This window comes from Chrysemys picta, chromosome 6 (assembly GCF_011386835.1).
Source record: "Chrysemys picta bellii isolate R12L10 chromosome 6, ASM1138683v2, whole genome shotgun sequence".
In the NCBI taxonomy this organism is placed as follows: domain Eukaryota; kingdom Metazoa; phylum Chordata; order Testudines; family Emydidae; genus Chrysemys; species Chrysemys picta.
This window is the reverse complement of record NC_088796.1, coordinates 13691738-13711475: the sequence shown is the minus strand read 5'-3', so window position 1 is coordinate 13711475 and position 19738 is coordinate 13691738. Positions and strand designations below refer to the sequence as shown.

Here is a 19738-nt window from a genome sequence, read left to right as displayed (position 1 = left end):
AAGTCAGGCAGGAACATTTGTCAGACCTGTATATAATTTAGTAGCAGTAGCTGGAGATCAATGTCCCAATCTGGCAAGTGCTTTTCACTTTAAGACTTGAGTAGTTCCATTCAGTTCAATGGGACCACTCTTGGGAGTAAAATTTAAGCAAATGTGTAAGCGTTTGCAGAATTGGGGCCTGTAGCAGTGTCGAAGAGGCACCAGTGCAGGGGTTCCTGCTGGTCATCTTGGGAATTAGCTCAACTCCAGTTCCGGAGCGCCGTCTGCTGGCCGGTGTCCCACCTGCCTCAGGCCCTGTGTCCCTCCCAGACCCCAATGCCCCTTTACCTCGGAGTTCTGCCCCAGCAGTACCCCCACTCTCAGGGTCTCCCCTCCCAGGGGAACCCCCACCCCTCTATCCCCGCCTTGCCTCATTGGCTACTGCCAGTCATCATCTAGCCCCCTCTCACTGGGGCAAACTGCAGTCTGTAAAGGCCACTCATCATTGGCAAGGGGGTCAGACCAGCTGCCTCTGCCTAACCCCAGGCTGCACATCTGCAACCCCAATACCTGCTTTGACCTTTAGCAAGGCCCACAGCCTGGGGATTTGCCAGGCTGGAGCTCCCCAGCTCCTCTTGTCTTTCCCCAGCCCTGCTCCATTCCCTGTACCCTGAGCTCCCAGGCAGCCAGGTCCTTCTCTCTCCACAGCTAGAGAGAGACTCACTGCCTCTGGCCCTGCAGCCCTTTTATAGGGTCCAGCCTGGCCCTGATTGGCTGCCTCTCCGCCTTTTCCGATTGTGTCTCAGCCCCAGCCCTCTCCAAGGGTTGGCTTTTAACCCTTGCTGAGCCGGAGCGGGGTGACTGCCCCACTACAGGGCCCAATTAGCTCTCTCTCCTCCCATCCCCCGGAATCCTCTTGTTTTGTCTGCACTTGCAGCAGACTACTATGGTCATTGATATGCAGCTAAATAGCATAACCTCCAAACCTCGTGGTGGGTCAAACACATTTTTTTTCTGAAATCTCTTTAGTAAAATCAGAAACCGAGATAACAATTTAAAGCTGCATTTTGCCTCCCTGTATAGTAGCCACTTAGGTGGGTTCACAACAGCTTTGCCTCGACAACATATAGTTGCACCTCTAATGCTCATAGGTTTTGGGGAATCAGAGTTCTGAAATTATATCCTAAACTAGTTCTCCCAGATTTTCTTCTCCATCCAATCAACTAGGAAAATTTCCTTAATTTACAGCAAATGCAAAAATCACAAGGCTTGGTGTTTTATTGTTTTCGTGATCAGGAATAGAAATGTGATCATGGCAATTTATACCATCTTCATTTCCCAATGCCTGCTAGAAATATACTAGTAGTTGTTTAATAAATGGCTACATAGCACTTCATAGATGTATTTACAGTGACAAGCTCTAACCTGTATTTTTAAGTCCTGTGTCAAAAAACTAGGGGTCTCTTCTCCATTCACTGGGACTGCCTAAATTCCATTATTGTTTAATTTTGTCAGAGTATTGGGGGAAGAATAACAACTTTTTAGGCCAATTTCTGATCACATCTGTGCAGCCCCATTGATATCAGCAAGGCTGCATCAGTACAATTAAGGCCAGAATATGACCTTTTGTATTTAAAGAATTAGCATAAAATAATGCAGTAAATAGCTGATGATTTCTTTAAATTCAGTGCAAAAATCTTCATTAATATTTTGATTGAGAATTTAAACACACACAGTCAGTACATCTGAAGTTAAGCTTCCTACAGGAACTGTAAGCCATTTGCGTATGAGTGTATTCTGTATTGTTATATATGGTTTTAATCTTTATGGGCCAAATATATCCATGGTATAACTCCATTAACTTCAGGGGATTTACATAATAAATTAATTTGGTTTAAAATATATGTACATTATGGGTACTTTGGGAATCATAATTTGAATTTCTTGATTTTTTTGTTGTGCATCCAGTGATAGCATTGCATTAATTTAGTTGTCTGCACTGAATTTCCTTTTATATTGAAACAAGAAGAATATAGAGGAGAACTATTTGTTGCCTATTCAAATAAACACACGGGCCAAATTCTGATTATATTTTATATTTAGTGTAATTGGAGTATTTTTACTAACTTCATAGGAGTTAGTCCAAATTTACCCTGTGTAATCACAGCAGAATTTGACCAACTGCATTCATTTAATGTAAGAGTCACGTAAACACACTGAACAAGTTTTATATGAATGTTCTCATGTGTATAGGGTCATGTAATGTGACTATATTATCTGTGCATGTTTATTTCAATGGGCAGAACTCCGGAGAGCATGGATATGTCTTTAGCTCCTCACCTCATGATATTAAAAGCAATTCATACCGTGCATGCACGGTATGATTTTCAGACACTTCTAACTTTGCTCATTCTAAACCAGTGGCTCTCAACCTTTCCAGACTACTGGAAGGAGTCTGATTTGTCTTGCGTACCCCCCCAGTTTCACCTTGCTTAAAAAACCTAAAAATACAAAAATGTCTCAGCACACTATTACTGAAAAGTTGCTTGCTTTCTAAGTTCTACCATGTAATTATAAATCAATTGCAATATAAATATTGTACTTACATTTCAGTGTATATTATATAGAGCAGTATGAACAAGTCATTGTCTCTATAAAATTTTCGTTTGTACTGACTTTCCTAGTGCTTTTTCTGTAGCTTGTTGTAAAAATAGGCAAATACTTAGATGAGTTGATGTACCCCATGGAAGACCTCTGCATCCCCAGGGGTATATGTACCCCTGGTTGAGAACCACTGTTCTAAACCAAAGTTGTTCAGGTCTGATCATTGCTGACTAAGCCAGTGTTCATTTAGAATTTTAAAAATAAGTTGAATTTGAGTTATTCAAGTGCAAAAATAGCATTTTGGGGACCAAAAAAATCACCATTGGGCTGAGACTAAGCATGAGAAAGTTTAACCTGAAGCATCATTTTTGGGAAAGTTGTTGTCAAGGAGATTAATCTAATTTTCAGATGCCAATTACTCCCAAGACTTTCTAATGTAAATGACAATTGTGTCTTGATTGTTAATGTGGAAACAGGATTTGAAGCTAGTGCCTCATGTGCAGCTAATACTTATGTTGAATGCACATTCTTTTGTCACAGTTCTTGAATTACATTGTGAAATTGCAATGCAGAACACTTGATAGATAATAAATTGCTAAACTAACAACATTAGATGAACTGGAGTGACAGGTCTCTTGAAGCCATATATTTAGTCTTGAAGTGCCCTCTGCTGTTTCCATGTGATTACTGCACTTTATGGCAGCCAGGACACTTCATAGTTTTAAAAAACAGGAGTACTTGTGGCACCTTAGAGACTAACAAATTTATTAGAGCATAAGCTTTCGTGGACTACAGCCCACTTCGTCCATGAAAGCTTATGCTCTAATAAATTTGTTAGTCTCTAAGGTGCCACAAGTACTCCTGTTCTTTTTGCGGATACAGACTAACACGGCTGCTACTCTGAAACCTGTCATAGTTTTAAAGTTCTCCATTAAAAACTTCAATTAAAATAATGGTCAATCAGTACATTTAATTTTAATGTTTTTTCCACTATGGACTTGTAAAGATTATTTTATGACTTCCTGACAGGCAGGAGCAAAATTACTAATTTCTGGAAAAATCATGGGCCAAATTCAGCGCCCAGCTACACCCTCTGCAAAGGGTACTGACTTTGGTGGGGGTAACTGCAGAATTTGGCCCAGTGTGGGGTTTTTTTACACCAGTTTGACCCCAATGTGAGCTATAGCAACTGTCGACGAGAAAAGAGTCGATCAACAACACTATGTGCACTATAGCTAGTGGGAAATGTTCCAATCTGTTCGCTCCTTCTGTTGAGAAAAAACAGGCTATGTTTTGAAAGTCTGGCTCTTAGAAGCAACTTTTGATGTGTGTGTTAAACTACACATCTGTCTCTTTCCCTTTATGGATAGTCTTTGTGGTAGGCTGGTTGTGTTGACTAAACCAGATTCTGACTAATTTTGTGTGTCTACCCACCGGGAGCAGTTTGACTAAGCAGATTATTCCGATACAGAGTTAAAACAAGGGCACTGGACAAATGGAGATTCCAACTTTCAACCGCACAGGTAACGATTTCAAGTCAGTACAGTGAACCACGTGTATTTCACGTAGGATTACCACACAATGATGGAGCCACCTTCAGCAGATGGTGCACAGAAACTCCTTTACTGTTGCTGATACCAGCGCACATTCTTGTGACGTAGGATATAAGGAACACACTGGATCTTCAGGTCTATTTGAGGCTCATTCCTGCTCTTCTGGTTATCTCTATCGTGATCACCACCGCAAAGGCATAAAAAGGGGGGACCCTTGTCAGAGAAGAGCATTAAACTCTGCTAGTTCCACTGCAGCTGTGGAGGCTTGAAATAGAATCTTCCAGAGAGGAACGCAGAAGAAGATTTGGTACTGCCCTATAGCTGAACTCCTTCTGGAACTAAATGGGAATTTCCCTCCTGGCCTACAGCTCCATATTTTTAAAGGTAAAATGGACAGACCTACACATGTGGAGAAAAAGCCCGTCATGCCAAATATATCAGAGAAATTATTTAAGAACAGTTAACTTGTGACAATATGCACCTGTTATACTTGTGTGGTCTATAAAACCTTGGCAGATCTCCTGCATTCGTGCCAGCCATCCAAGTGGATGTTGTTTGCTGACAATTGCGTGTGTGGCCAAGATTTCTACACCTTCTAGTGAGAACACCACAGTGAAACTATTTGTAAAACACTGATTGTATTAGTGTTTGGGCGTCTCGCATTCAGTTTAACAGCATTGACTGTGAGTCACCCAGATGAGTAACCCAGTAAAATATATGTATATAATCCCTGTCCTGAAAGATTGCTAATTTACCAGCCTGTGTAAACAGGGGAAGCCTTACACTATATGGTGGAAATCACTAGGTTCAAATAGTGCAGGGCCATTGGAAGGAGCAGATTCCACAAGGGAGAGCTCTCTACTGTGATCCAGGCCCTGGCAGCAGGCCTCTCCTGCTCTGAAGGGAAAGGGAGGCAGGACTAGCCATTTAAACAGCTGAGCTTTAAAAATCATGAACTTTTTAGGCCACCTCTTTGTTTTTCTTTCTCCCCTTTTGTCCGTGTGCACTCCCCTTTCGTGCTGTTTGCACCTGAGTGGGAGGGGAATACTTCTTGAGGGACTAGAGCTAAGAAGGCATCTCTCTAACATCTCATTGTTGTAGCTCTTGGGCACCTTCTTGTAGTGCCAGGCCACTTTCACTCAGACTGGCCTCCTTTCATTGGAGTGTCCAGGGTTAACTCTTGAGTTGTAGAAGCTCTTTTATTTAGTCTTTTCATGGGAATTACCAGGTCTCTCATTTAATCCCATATATGGTTATCAAGCACATTTGATGATGGATAACACTGAGGTATGGTAACTTACACAAGTACACTGATACCCTGAGCATAATACAGATACTCTTGGATGCTGTGGGGTTCAGTGTAATGAAAACCAGAACAGGGCTTTAAAATAATACAATTTGGGACAACGGAGAGGGGTTGATTTTCAAAAATAATTTCTTAAGCCTTCAAAATGTATGTATGTGAGTGCAAATCCCTGTCTTCTTGTGTCGAATATGCAATGAGCAAAGTGGCTCATTGACCTCTTTCATACATTTGCACAGTTAGTCAGCCCTTTTTGCTCATGCAACTTCAGGCTTTAGGCCTGACTGATCTATCTCGCTTACACTGGTTTATTTGAAGTTTCTCCTGATTTACACTGGTGTAACTGAAAGCAAAAGCAGGTCACTCATGTGCAATTACCTGTTTGTGTCCCCACACGGTACATTTTGCAGTCACGACAAAGGCACTTCCGAACATCTAAGTCAGTGTCAAAAAATGGCAAATCTCTAGTAGTTTGGATTCCCAAACCTGAAGAAATGTTGGGTGTGGCAGAGTTTTGCTGATTTCTATAGCCTACTGCATAAATCATTCCCAGCTGCAATATTTTCTCATGTATGTATCTCTTTTTCTATGTTCTCCTTCCATTTTTCATTAGTTACTGATTCCACTGTAGGGCCTCTTAGTGGTGTAAATAAAGGAGAAACGTATAAAGTCCAACGGGCTATGCTGATATAAATGAGTAGAGAATGAGAGCCTTACTTTTGTTTGTTCTAATTGTACAGAGGGAAATACTTCTGCCCACTTTATTACACATCACCTGATTTTTGCTGCTAAGTTGGTTGGTTGATTTTTCTAGATTACTGCTATACTTTTTTTTTTTTTTTTAAACCCTCTCAGAACTTGTATACTACATTGGTTTGTAAGACCGGGTGTGTTGTTTTTATTTTGTCTCTGCTTCACATTTGTACCAACTGCTTAAAGATCTCCTTGCTTTATTTCAAACCATCTTGTCCTAAAATATTACAGCGAGGCAAAATAAATGAACTCCCAAGGATTCCATCGCATTGAAGGATCTGGCTTTGACACCTTATTATCCAATTCTTGGCTCACCGCAATGGCTTTGTCTCCGTGTCGTTGCAGATTCCCTATGCAGCAAGCTTGATCAGGAAAGAAAAGCTCGGCACACACCTCAGCAAAAGCTAAAAGGTGAACTTGTTAAAAGGGAATGTATTTTGGCAACTAACTCTTCATATTTCTAATTACTGCCATTGCAAGTATTAAGAGATTCATTGCGTGAGGCAGAAGCGATGCTACCAGTACTAGCCTGAAAGCTTTATTTTGGCATAGTCAGTACTCTGGCCTGATGGTATCTATGGAGGGGTTCACCCATCATGCATGTGGTACGTGTCCAGGATTTGGGTTTTCCCAGGGACAGCATGCTACAAATACCAGAAAAGAGAAGGAAATGGATATAATGCTGGGGTGCACATGATCTTTAAAAAGAAGAACAGGAGGACTTGTGGCACCTTAGAGACTAACAAATTTATTAGAGCATAAGCTTTCGTGGACTACAGCCCACTTCTTCGGATGCATCCGAAGAAGTGGGCTGTAGTCCATGAAAGCTTATGCTCTAATAAATTTGTTAGTCTCTAAGGTGCCACAAGTCCTCCTGTTCTTCTTTTTGCGGATACAGACTAACACGGCTGCTACTCTGAAACCTTTCATGATCTTTAAAGACTTCCCAAACTTAGGGTTTTTTTAATAATTCATATTTTCAGTGATGTCTTGCACCTGATCATTTAATTCCACCATTTCCTCCTGATGTTGATGGCAATGTTGACCAAGTTTATGATTTTCCAAAGCCATTGCTGGGTTCTTCAGTGCTGTCTCTAATTGGCAGTCTGGTACATTCTATAGGCAGAGTAGAGAGGGATTTGGACTCAAAGGACCAGAGCCTCAAAGGGACTTCGGTGTCTAAAGTCCAGATTTAGGCAGTGCTGCGATCCCCAAAAGCCCCACTCAGCTACCACCTAACCCTGTGGGTGCCTAAACTCGCTCAGTTCCTACATTTTTGCTGTAAAAGGTCCTCTAGGTGCCTAAGTTTCTGCCTCTAGGCATGCACACTGCTGCTTAAGGCCAGCTCTGAGGCATCTATCTCATGCCTTAGCCCCGATGTGGTTCTCAAGCCAGGAGAAGACAGGTGTTGCTCCATCTCACCTGCAGGGCCTGAGCTGGTAGGTGTGCTCTGAGCATATCTAATTCTACACACAATGCATGGGGGCTCCATTAGAACCTCTAGTCCAGTACTCACCCAGGATGTGGGAGATCCTGGGTCAATTCCCGCACCTGGCTGCTGAGGAGACAGGATTTGGCCAGGAGTGTCCCACCTCTCAACTCTCAGGTGAATGCCATAACCATTGGACTCTAGAATAGTCTGGTGTGGGTCTCCCTCAGTCTCTTTTGTAGAAGCTGTACTTTAAATTAAATAGTTAAATATTAACTGGGCCACAGACAGAATGAGAATCGCTCTGTAGCCCACTGGGAGGGGAGAAACCACTGGTCACATTCCTTGTCCTCCTCAGGCAGATGGGAGAATCGAGCCAGCCCGCCCTGGGCTAATGGTTATGGAATGGGATGGGAGGCCGCCTCCTCCTCCCCCCATGGCCATTTGGTGGGAAAAGGCGTGGGTGCCAGAGTCACCTGACTGCAGAAGAGGCGTTCCCGGCTGTGGATGGCAAGCAAAGAGAAGTGCCTCCTTGCAGCCCGGACTTAGGCACCAGGCTCCATGAGAGGGGTGGGGCTTAGGACACATCCCTCTCACCAGCAGTTCCCATTGGCCAGCTGAGGCAGCACCCCACCTCGCATGCTGGCTTTTGAGAATCCCATTCTTTGGACCTCTCTCTTCCCCTGCATTGTATAAGGAACTTGGGCACCTAACTCAGGCTTTGGGGATTCCAGTGATTTTTCTAGGCACCTAAGTCCCTTTGCAGACCTGGGCCAAAGGCACTGCAGGAAGAATAACATTCCCAAAGTCCTGGGAGGATGAGGCAGCTTTGGAGGTTCCATTACCAGGTGGTAGAAGCCCCTGGCATTTTTGTTTCTGTTGTTTGTCTGGCAAAGCAAAGAAGGCTGGGAGGGGGAGAGAGACAAAGCATATAGACTTGGTGGTGAGTTGTCATGTCACAAACTCTGTATTGTGGCATCGCTGAATAAATCCCTCTAAAGGAATAGGGAGATTAGAAAAGAGAGAGCTTCTATTTACACACAGCGATCACGGTAATCCTCAATGGGAAGGAATTATGGAGAAAGTCTGGGGCATTTGAACAAGGTTTTGATAACATAGATTATTAAAGCTTGCCTGCGTTTTGTCGGGGGAAAAAACTAATTTAAAAATAAAAAACTTAGACATAAACAGAGAGTAGCTAGACTGATAACTAACGCTCCCTGCCCCCAAACAATCGCATAGTTAGTTACACAGGTCAACATGACATTCGGATCATTCTAGTCTACTCCTGTATAGGTTCTTCTACCACTCTCATTACCATACTATCTGACTGCCTTCCAATAGATTCTGTATTAAATACCAATTTAAAATACAATTAAAACATATTAATAAATTTAATACTAAAAAAAAAATCCCTAAGGGAGAGAGGGACCTCCACTGGAGTAATTCAATAAAGTGTTGATCTAAAAGAAAACCGTTTGTCTGAGCATGGCATTAGCTCTCTAATGCTCTTGTGCTAGAGGTCAGGTTTTCACACCCAGTTATGCACTGCGCAGAAGCAGTTGGCGCCAGTGAGATGACAGTGGCATCCCAACTAGCAATGCCTCACCTTTATGTGCAGAAAGAGCGAAGGATTGATGCCTTTCTCATGCTGTTTTTGTTTTCAGTGACATCCCTGCAGACAACAGGGATTTCTCTAAGTAGACCCTAGTGCTTTTGAAAGATTAGTGGTTACTTAAATGCTAAGCTAAATCAGCCAAGCGGAGAATCACAACCATATTGTTAGAAGTAATTTCTGATTCTCAATGGGCCAAGCCAAAAGGAGTTGCCTCAAGAGGAAATGTGCACACACAAAATACACCGAGGGAGGTAAAGAAACTTTGCATTGCTGAGCAACCACAGGCTACTCAATTAATGCCTGATGTGTCTGATGAGAGTTGCCCTTGACGTATCGTCTCTCCTGCCATTGCCAGCAGGTGTATTGTGAACCTCCAGGGGAAGAAGCTTCTTATAACAATGTACAGCCTCTTTCCGATAAACCATATCATGGTTTTTAGAAGATGCTCTGCGCCTCTCAGCAAACCTTTGGGTGCTTGGCGCTGCTGCTTCCTTCAGCTGCCCTGAAGTGGGATAATGGTTGTACTCTGTCTTGTGGTGTATTGACCGAGCTTTGTTAACTCTTTGCATTTCACCTTGAATGAGAGGCTCTCAAAGTGCTTTACAAACATTAACTAGCTAATTCTCACCAAAATGCCGGTGAGGTGGGTAACTTGTTATTTCTATCCCCATTAATGGATGGCATTAATTGAGGCACAAGAAAGGCAGTGGTTTGCCCAAGGTCACGTAGGGAGCCAAGAATAGAAGTCCTGACTCCATTCCCCTCTTTTAACCGCTAGGTGGCAGCCTTGATGAAGAAGTACTCTTTTACCTGTTCCATTTGAATTTACTGTTAGGAAATAAAAGGGAGACATCCATTTTGTAAAATTGAGTAAAGAAATACAAAAAGTGCTACCACTGATAAACCCTCATGTTCACGCTCTCTCTCTCTTTTAATAACAGACGCACGGGATCCTCCGCAGCTGTTATCTTGTAAGATACATCCCACCACTCAGAAATCTGATTTACATAAAGACTGAGAAATGGAAGGGCTTGGGAATTTAAAATGCAAACAAAAAATTCAGGTTCCTGTGAGCCCAAGGACAAGTGACCTCAAAGCATCATGGACAACCATGTAAAATAGAATGTAGCAGCCATTTATTAGTAAAAACAAAACAAAAAATCAAAAAATGCCTGTCCTGGATCTTTTGGTGGTACCAAAGTTTAAGTCTCTGTGTTTTTAGAAGGACAATTGAACTTGACAGAGTCTGAGAAAATGCTTTTGAAGCACATGGAGAAGCTGCGAAAGGAACCGCTAAACCTTTCAACGCTACAAACACTGGAAGCATCTGCAAGTTCATCTTTTGCTGTTGAATAGTGATTGTTTTATGGAAAGAAATGTGTGTCTTATCAGATGGGCCAGAATCACCTTTGACTGAATGGAAGGAAAAGCATTAGCCATACACAGTGCTTTTGAAAAGCAGACTGAAAATTCTAACGCCCCCTTCCTCCCGGCCCCCACTCCTCCTCCTCCTCCGGTACTTTGCCTGCTGTATGAATTAAGATTGTACTCTTCTGGAAATATTTTACAATTTAATATTGAGTGTAATTAAGAATATAATCACTTATCGAAAAAAAGGTATTTAACTCTGTTGTAGTTTCTTTATCATTCATGTGGATAAAAAGTCTATAATAAAAAAAAGAAAACTGACATAATAGTTGTGCTTCCCTGTCGTTTCATGGTACATTGATTTGCTAATGAATGAACAGGAATTCTGTACATGGGGACTTTTCTTCAAGGAAATATTTTAGCTTGCAATCATTTAAATGCATTTACTCTTAAAGTGGAAATCCATTTAAATGGTTATTAGAAAGTAAAGTTTGGCAGCGGATGAATGAAGTTACTGGAGATGTAGGCTTTTTAAATGTGCTCTGCAGTTTTAGCTGACCTCTGCTCCCATTAGAATCAACAGGAGTTTTACCATTGACATCACTGGAGTAGATTTAGGCCAGTTCTGAGGGCTTTTGAAATCACACCCATAGTCTGCTAACGTGTTTCTGAATTATATGCAATATGATTTCTTTAACGTTGAGTAAAATTCACCCCCCTTCAGGTGACCCATTTTAGGTCCTAGACACCACATGATCCTTCAGTGTAGAGGTTCCGGGGTGTGAAGGACCTTATGTGCTCCCTCAGCACCATTGTGAGTTTTACCTTTGGTCCAGGCCTCACCCAACCGAAGCTGTGTTGGTAAGTTGTAAAGAAGTTCAGGGCCAGACCAAAGTGGTATTAAATGTAGTGGAAAGAAGGCACTCCGATGGAGGTGCAAACTGCAGAGGCTGCAGGTCCCATTGCATGCTGGGACCTGTAGTTTCTGCAGGATGTCTCTCTTCTAATAAAATTGAAGGTATCCATTCGTTATGTAGTAGAACTCCCTTTAACCTTCAGGTTGTGCTTTTGACCACCCTTGTTTTAGAGTTGGATGAGCATCATTATATCAATAATATCTTCTAACTTATCCAGTTAGAAGAGGAACCCTTGCAGTTTCTAAATGGGGAGTTAATTTTCAGAGGTGCTGGGTGCTCACAGCTCCTATTGACTCCCAACAAGCAGATACTAAAGTTGTATTCTTCTTTGTAAAAGAAAAAGCATTTATCCTGTAATCCAAGAAAACAGGTATGCCCTCTGCTTTGCAAGCTGCTCCTGTTTACTCCAAATGCACTGTACGTCAAAAACGGACTTGCTAATGGCATGCAAATTAGTTAGGTTGTGTGCATCCTCTTTGCTGGATCATAGAATCTGGGCATGCCTGGTTGAGTGAGAATCGTGGTATAAATGAAACTAAATGACATCTTCAATCTGAAGTAGAACACGTCTTATTACTGGCAATACTATCTAAAACAAGCCTATAAGATTTGCCATACCACAACAGACCAACAGATTCTTCAAAGGAATGCAAAAAACTTTTATAAAACACCTGGCCAGTTGCAGATGAGGGAATACTTTTTCCTGAGTCCAACTCCTGATCGTTTTAGACATTAAAATCATATTTCTTTGATTTGCTACTTGCCAAGAATCATACTCTACTGGAATTGACTACTTAGGGTGGCATGGCACCAGCTAAAGGGGTCTGGATAGACTTGATTGAAGATTTTGATGTAATACCTTGGCACTGTTATTCTAGTTACGGGCCATGTGTTGTGGCTTTAGGATTCTTCATAGTCATTGTGACAGGGTCCTATTGGGTTCTGGGAAGGTGGGCTGGCGCAAGCCCGCCCACGGCTAAAGGACCCTCCCTCAGCCTGTGGGGAGGATCCATTGAGCCCAGGAACTCAAATGATTACAGGGGACAACAGAAAATATAACAAGGGCAGGTGTGAAGGGTCAAAACAAAGGGAGCCTGAAGGGGACACCGAGCAGATAGCCCCAGACAGGGCCCACTGCTCTTCGAAAGTGTCAAGGGAGCCAGCGGATGCCACCCAGAGGAACTCTGCCTGGATGCGTGAACAGAGGGAGGATCAGAAATAGGCCCCACAGTCACAGAGAACCCCCTCAGCCAACATCCTCTCCCTGGCATTATAGATGGCCACTTTGGCCGTCGCTAGGAGGAGATTGACGAGGAGGTCCTGTGACTTTATGGCGCCACGGATAGAGTGTGTGTATATAAGGAGGTGAGGGGAGAAGTGCTGCCAAAAACGCAGGAGTAGGTCAAGGAGGAGCTGGAAAAGGGGCTGCAACCTGGCGCACTCTAGGTAGACGTGCGCCAGGGTCTCTCTCATGCCACAAAAGGGGCAGGCGTCAGGGACGGGGGTGAACCGCATCAAGTACATGCCTGTGCTCACAGCTCTGTGAAGGAGCCACCAACCAATATCCCCAGTGGGCTGTGGAACCAAGGTGGAATATAGGCTGGCCCACTGGGGTTCCTCACCCTCAATAGGTGGCAATAGGTCCCGTCACTTAGCATCGGGGCGGGACACGAGCGTGAGGAAATGGAGAGTATGGAGCACTGATGGGACGCACAGCTCCCGAATCGCCAGCTCACGGGTGCGGCACACTGCGCCCGTGACTACGAGGCCGGAGCGGCCTACACCCCAGCGCCTGCGATTGGGAAACTTATTGGCTGACCTGATCATCACCCTCGCTGCTCGCTTTCACGTGCACAGGATATGGGTTTGTAAGACCATGTTGGTATGCACTGTATGCCCCTCCTATGCTCAAAAATTCAACCACTCATAAGTGTTGTAAACATGGAAGTAAGAAAATAAAAACCCCAGCGGAAAGTCCCTGGGAGGTTTTTTTCGGCTACCACGACCTGGCGCTCTGTCTCCTTCCTTTTTCGTCGCCACAGAGCACGAATGTGTACAGATGTGCCCTTGGCACAGTTCGAAAGTGAACCGGCTTCAGGTCATGCAGCCGGCTCGGAGTGTGTGGGTGGGGTGGCCAGGGGGGCTCACAGGCCCTATGAAAAGGTCCAGAGGGCTTGGGGTGCAGGGAGCACCCTCCTGCAGGACCCGCTCAAGGTAAACCCAAGCAGCAGACTACCACAGTGTCTGGAGTGGTTCATGACTGTGCGTGCCAACCTCAGGACAGAGTATCAAAAGCAGGGCAGACACCCCAAGCTGGTGGTATGTTCTATAATTAGATTTCACCAATCCAGAAACAAATGTGAACTCCTGGATCTCTGTAATGGTCCTAACATGGAGTTACAGACCATCCCTTTGGGCATTCCAGTCTATCTTGCGACCCAGACAAAATGGATTTAATGATAAATGGTCACTTATGCCAAAAATTACAAAATATTCAGGTTGCTTCCAGTCCCAAGAGACCAATCACTTACCCCAGATCAATTTGTGCCTTAGATCTCACACCAAAGACAATGCTGGTAGCCAATCCTATAGTAAACTAATTAAGGATTTATTAACTAGAAAGAAGAAATGAGAGAGTTATTTAGAGATGAAAGCAGGCAACATATATTCACAAATTAGTTCAGTCTATAGTTCCAAAAGGTGACAGGATTGTAGCAATCAATCAGCACTGAATGGCTTTTCAGAGCTAAGCCAGGGTGACCCTGGGGATCTCCGTTTCTTGCTCCAGCCCTTGGAAGAATCCAAACAGCAAAGAGATGAAAAATCTTCATGGTAACTATCTTCATTTCCTTCTTCCAGCATTCAAACTGAGGAGACAAGGCCTTCTGCTCATACTTCTCCATGGGTGGATGGGGCAATCAACAAAGTTTTTGTCTTACAATGGCCCACTTAATTTTGATAGTCCTCCTGGATTGGGTGGGGGGGGGTCACTCTCCTCGTCTGAGTTCACAAGTTCAGAACAGGCTTTTTTACGATTATAAAACAAACATATTTTACCTTGTAGCACGGAATACAGGCATTACAAGTAAGATTAATGCATGAAGCAACTTACAAGCATTTTATAAAGTCAAAACACTAAACCTATCCTTACAAGTCTAACACCTCTCTTGAACAATATTAACATAAAGGTGAGCTGGTCTGGTTTCTAGCTATTAATTTGTCCTTGCTAAGCTGACTCCTACAGACTTGTCAAGAGCTAGCACCTGGTTTACCAGCATCACAGAGATACCACTGGGACCCCCTGAAGTTATCTAGTTAGACGAATAGAAGAAATTCTTTAATTGCCTATAAACCCGTGGTAAGAGCCTGAGTAACAAGTGAGAAGAATTTGAATTGCTCATTTATGAGCGTAAATTTGATCTAGTTGGTATTACTGAACTCTGGTGGGATTATTTGCAAGATTGAAATGTTAAATAAATGGTTATAACCTACTTAGGAAGGATCGAGTGGGCAAAAGAGGAGGGGAGTAGCAATCTATGTCAAAGATGCCATTACTTGTTTCCAAGTCACTGACAACTTGGTGGCAAATGATCCTGAATGGTTATGGATGAATGTTCTAAAAGATAAAACACAAGATGTCTGCTACAGAACACCAAATCAGGATTACCAGGATGAACAGCTCCTTAAGCACCTATCTGTAATGTGTAGGGGAAACAATGCTGCCTTATTATGGGGGACATCAGTCTGAGTGACATATGCTGGAAGTCTTATGCTGCCATATTAAAATAGCCTCCGAATGTCTAAAAATTATAGATGACAATTTCCTAAGTCAAAAACTGTTGCATCTATCATTGGGGAACTCTGTATTAGACTGCATCTTGCCAGATAAAGAGGAATTGATCACAGAACTAAAAACTGGTGGTTGCGTAAGTACATGTGATCATGACTGGATTACATTTGTTACGTGCAGACAGAATGAAGTCCAAATCAGTAGTATAGATACTTGGTGCTTTTAAAAGGCCCAATTTCAGAAAATTGAAAACAATTCTGAACCAAATCAGTTGGGAGAAAGAATTTAAACAGAAAAATCTGAATGATTATTGGGAATTGTTTGGTAATATTTTACTAGAGGCCTAGAACACCACAGACTCACAATCAAGAAAGAAGGCTGCACTGGTGAAAGAGGGAAAGTGAAAGCTTCTCTAAAACTAAAATAACCCCACATATAATAAGTGGAAGAAGGGGAAAGTTGATACTAATGAATATAAATCAGAAGTGAGGAATTGTAGAAAATTGATAAAGGAAGCAAAAGGGCACAAGGAAAAACTTATTGTCCTTGATTCTGTTGCCCAAGAAGGAGTTTTTTAGGTATATTAGGAACAAAAGGAATCCTAACAATGGTATTGGTCCATTACTAGATGGAAATGGTAAAATTATCAATAATAATGCAGAAATAGCAAATGTGTTGAATAAATATTTCTGTTCTGTATTTGGGAAAAAGCCAGATGATGTAGTCATATCATATGATGATGAAATACTTTCAATTGCAACAGTAATTAAGAGGCACTATCTAGCTGTTAATGTTGATTTTAAATGTCTTGGAACACTCATGAAATTTCAGAGGAATGGAAGGAAACCAATGTCATGCTACTATTTAAAAAGAGTAAACAGGACAACCCAGGTAATTATAGGCCTGTTCGCTTGATATAGATTAGGGCAAAATAATGGAATGGATGATACAGGACTCAATTAATAAACAATTAAAGGAGGGTAATATGCCAATCAACATGAGTTTATGGAAACTACAGTTTGCCAAACTAACTTGATATCTTTCTTTGAGGAGACAAGAAGTTTGGTTGAGAAAGGTAATAGTATAGATATTGACTTGATAATGCATGACATTTTGACTAAGAGACTAGAACAATACAAAATTAACATGAAACATTACATTGGTTAAAAAACTAGTTTAACGGTTTCACTCAAAATGTATTTGTAAACAAGGAACCATCATACAGCAGGTGTGTTTCTAGTGGGGTCCCACCAGCATCAATTCTTGGCCATATACAATATAACAATTTTATCAATGACTTGGAAGAAAACATAAAACCATCACTGATAAAGTTTGCAGATGACACAAAGATTGTGGGAGTGATAAATAATGAAGATGGCAGGTCATTTATAGCAAACAATATGCGTTTTAATATAGCTAATGCAAAGTTATACAACTAGAAGCAAAAAATGTATGCCATACTCCCAGGATGGGGGACTTTAACCTGGGAGGCAGTGGCTTTGAAAAGGACTTGGGGGTTGTATTTGGAGACCATTGTATTACATTTATAAATGGTTTATGTATGATTGTGTTCTGTTCTATGGGGGAGGGTTACCACAGCTCCTACAGAAACTAAAAACAGTAGGTGGTGATTACCCCTGGGATTGTAAACAACTGCAGAGAAGCACCACCCCTTGGAGTGTTTGCATGTACCAGTTCAAGCTGGGTTTTTCAGAGACCAAGACATAAAGAATTTGGGAGGGTAAATAGCCTCTCTGGGCCTTCATTCTGAGTGAGTAAATGGACAGGCCATTCTGTCCAAGGGGAAGCTCCAGTCCAGTTGAAGGGTTGGAATGACTTTAGCCTACTAGGCCCCATAAGACTGATGGGCAATTTCTGGTACGTTTATTAGTAAGTGTATAGGACCAGTTATTGTTTTTATATGTTTTCTCTATAATGCTTTTGCCCTAAGAATAAATGTACTCTATTAGACAGAGCTGCATGGTGACTTGTAACTTGGACGGAAAGCAAAGCACAGGTGTTGCTCTTTAGGTAGTCTGGATTGCCAGGGATATCACAGTGTAAGGCAAGGAGTTGTACAGAAGTAACACCCCGGATCAGAAGGAAGGGAGACGTGGGTCTCTACCCAAGAGAGGTGATGGCTGGGAGCCTAAAACATTAACTGGGTGCTCTTGAGGGACCATGGAGGAGGAATACAAGTGCAGTTACTCTATAAACTGTGACAGGAGTCCTAGTAGATAATCAGTTGAACATGAGCTTTCAGTGCAATGTTGTGGCTAAAAGGGCTAACGCCATCTTTGGGTGTATAAATAGAAAGGAGCATACGCTCTGGCAAGTCAAGTGTAAAATTATAATTAGGCAGGCCAAAAAAGAATATGAAGAGTAACTAACAAAAGACAAAAACTAATTGCAAATGTTTTTTAGTACATCAGAAGCAGGAAGCCTGCCAAACAATCAGTGGGGCCACTAGACAATTAAGGTGCACTAAAGGAAGATAAGGTCGTTGTGGAGAAGCTAAATGAATTCTTTGCATCGGTCTTCCCTGAAGAGAGTCTGAGGGAGATTCCCAAACCTGAGCTACTCTTTTTAGGTGACAAATCTGAGGAACTGTCCAAGCTTGAGGTGTCAGTGGAGGTGGTTTTGGAACAAATTGGTACATTAAACAGTAATAAGTCCCCAGGACCAAATGGTATTCAGTAAAGAGCTCTAAAGAAACTCAGATATGATATTGCAGAACTACTAACTGGGGTATGTAACCTATCACTTAAATTACTCTCTGACTGGAGGATAGCTAATGTAAGGCTGTTTTTTTTTTTAAATATCTCCAGAGGCAGCCCTGGAAAATACAGGCCAGTAACGTAACCTCAGTATCAGGCAAACTGGTTGAAATGATAGTGAAGAACAGAATGATCAGACACAAAGATGAACACAATATGTAGAGGAAGAGTCAACATGGCTTTTGTAAGGGGAAATCATGCCCCATCAATCCATTAGAATTCTCTGAGGGAGTCAACAAACATGTGGTCAAGGGTGGGCCAGTTGATATAGTATTCTTGGACTTTCTGAAAGCCTTTGACAAGGTCCCTCACCAAAGGCTCGTAAGCAAAGTAAGCTGTCATGGGATAAGAGGGAAAATCCTCTCATGGATCAGTAATTGGTTAAAAGATAGGAAACAAAGGGTAGGAATAAATGGCCAGTTTTCACAGTAGTAAAGTAAATAGCAGGGTCCCTCAAGGATCTGTATGGGGGACCTGTGCTGTTCAACATGTTTGTAAATGATCTGGAAAAGGGGGTTTACAGGTGCAGATTATTGCAGAATGAGTCACTGTGCATGTTCTTTCTCTCACGGAAACTATATTTGTTTTCGCTTGCTTCTGGCTTTCCTTCATCTGAAATAAATCAGCTGGACTGAAAAATACATGTTTTGCTCTTTGTATGTATGTGAAAGCATGACAATTGGAATGTCCTAAACCAGAGGATATTGGGTGCATTTTGACAAGGTATCTTACAGTTCTTTGATTGTTAAAGCTTTTCATTCAAGTTTTGTTGTCCTTGTACAGAAATGCTTATGTGGAATCCAGTGAGTCATGCACAGACACTTTTGAAGTAACTATGTACCTGCTCACATGCAGCTGTGAATAATACTTTCATTATAAAAAGCGCATTATCTTATCTCAGTACTAACAGGGTTCAATCAGCAAAGGATTTATAAGACGTCTGTGGGAGTTTTGCCTGAACAAGGACTGGGTAAGGATATGACCCAATTAATGGTCCTTTCTTCACAGGCAGGAAGTTAAAAGGCTGCTGGGATTTTTGTACAAGTCAGTGATCAAAATCCACTGGAGCTTATCACTTTTCAAGAAATTACTGCTGGGTCTTTCCAATTTTCCAGTTTCCTCATGATCGTCAATTTCTCAATTCAGAATAAGAGCAGGTGTCCTAGGAGTCTGGATAGCAAGATGCTGGGAAAGCCCAGAGAAGAGTGGGAGCTGCTGTTGAGATTGCACTACCTCCATTTTACTAAATTAGTACAATTAGTCTCTGCAATTTTACATTTACCATTGATTAACTCGTTTACCATTCTTGTGTCTTTTACCTTGTCTTTCATGAAGGGCTTTACCTCAGATTATCCTAAACTTCATTCTTCTTGTTCCACATACTTTCTGTAACACTTTAAAGCCAGTTGTAGCAAAATTATGGCTGTGTTACAATTGCAACTTCCAAGACAACAAACCTGTTTCCTGTATTGTAACTCTGCAAGCTGCATTGAGTAGGGAGCGGTGTGTAGCTACTCCATACCAGGAGCAATGCAGAGAATTAACTAAAACCCAGAAGGTGACAATTCCCACACTTCCAACCCAATTTCACCTGATTCTTAGAACCCAGAGATGCCAAGGGCTGGCTGTCCTTAAGAGTGAGATTTA

At 42.1% G+C, this 19738-nt stretch overlaps 1 protein-coding gene across 7 annotated transcripts in view; it reads left to right on the top strand.

The window, feature by feature from the left end:
* Positions 1 to 10935, top strand: part of SKOR2 (SKI family transcriptional corepressor 2) — a 46557-nt gene extending 35622 nt beyond the window's left edge. For 5 of the 7 annotated variants that reach the window (XM_065598700.1, XM_065598697.1, XM_065598698.1 and 2 more), the window contains exons 8-9: positions 6538 to 6603; positions 10181 to 10935. In XM_065598700.1, the coding sequence (XP_065454772.1) occupies positions 6538 to 6600 (63 nt within the window). In that variant the 3' untranslated portion in view covers positions 6601 to 6603; positions 10181 to 10935. Of the gene's footprint in view, positions 1 to 492; positions 496 to 6423; positions 6604 to 10180 lie in introns of all 7 variants that reach the window. The other 2 variants (XM_065598702.1, XR_010602086.1) reach the window with 2 other exon arrangements.
* The last annotated feature ends 8803 nt before the right edge of the window (positions 10936 to 19738 follow it).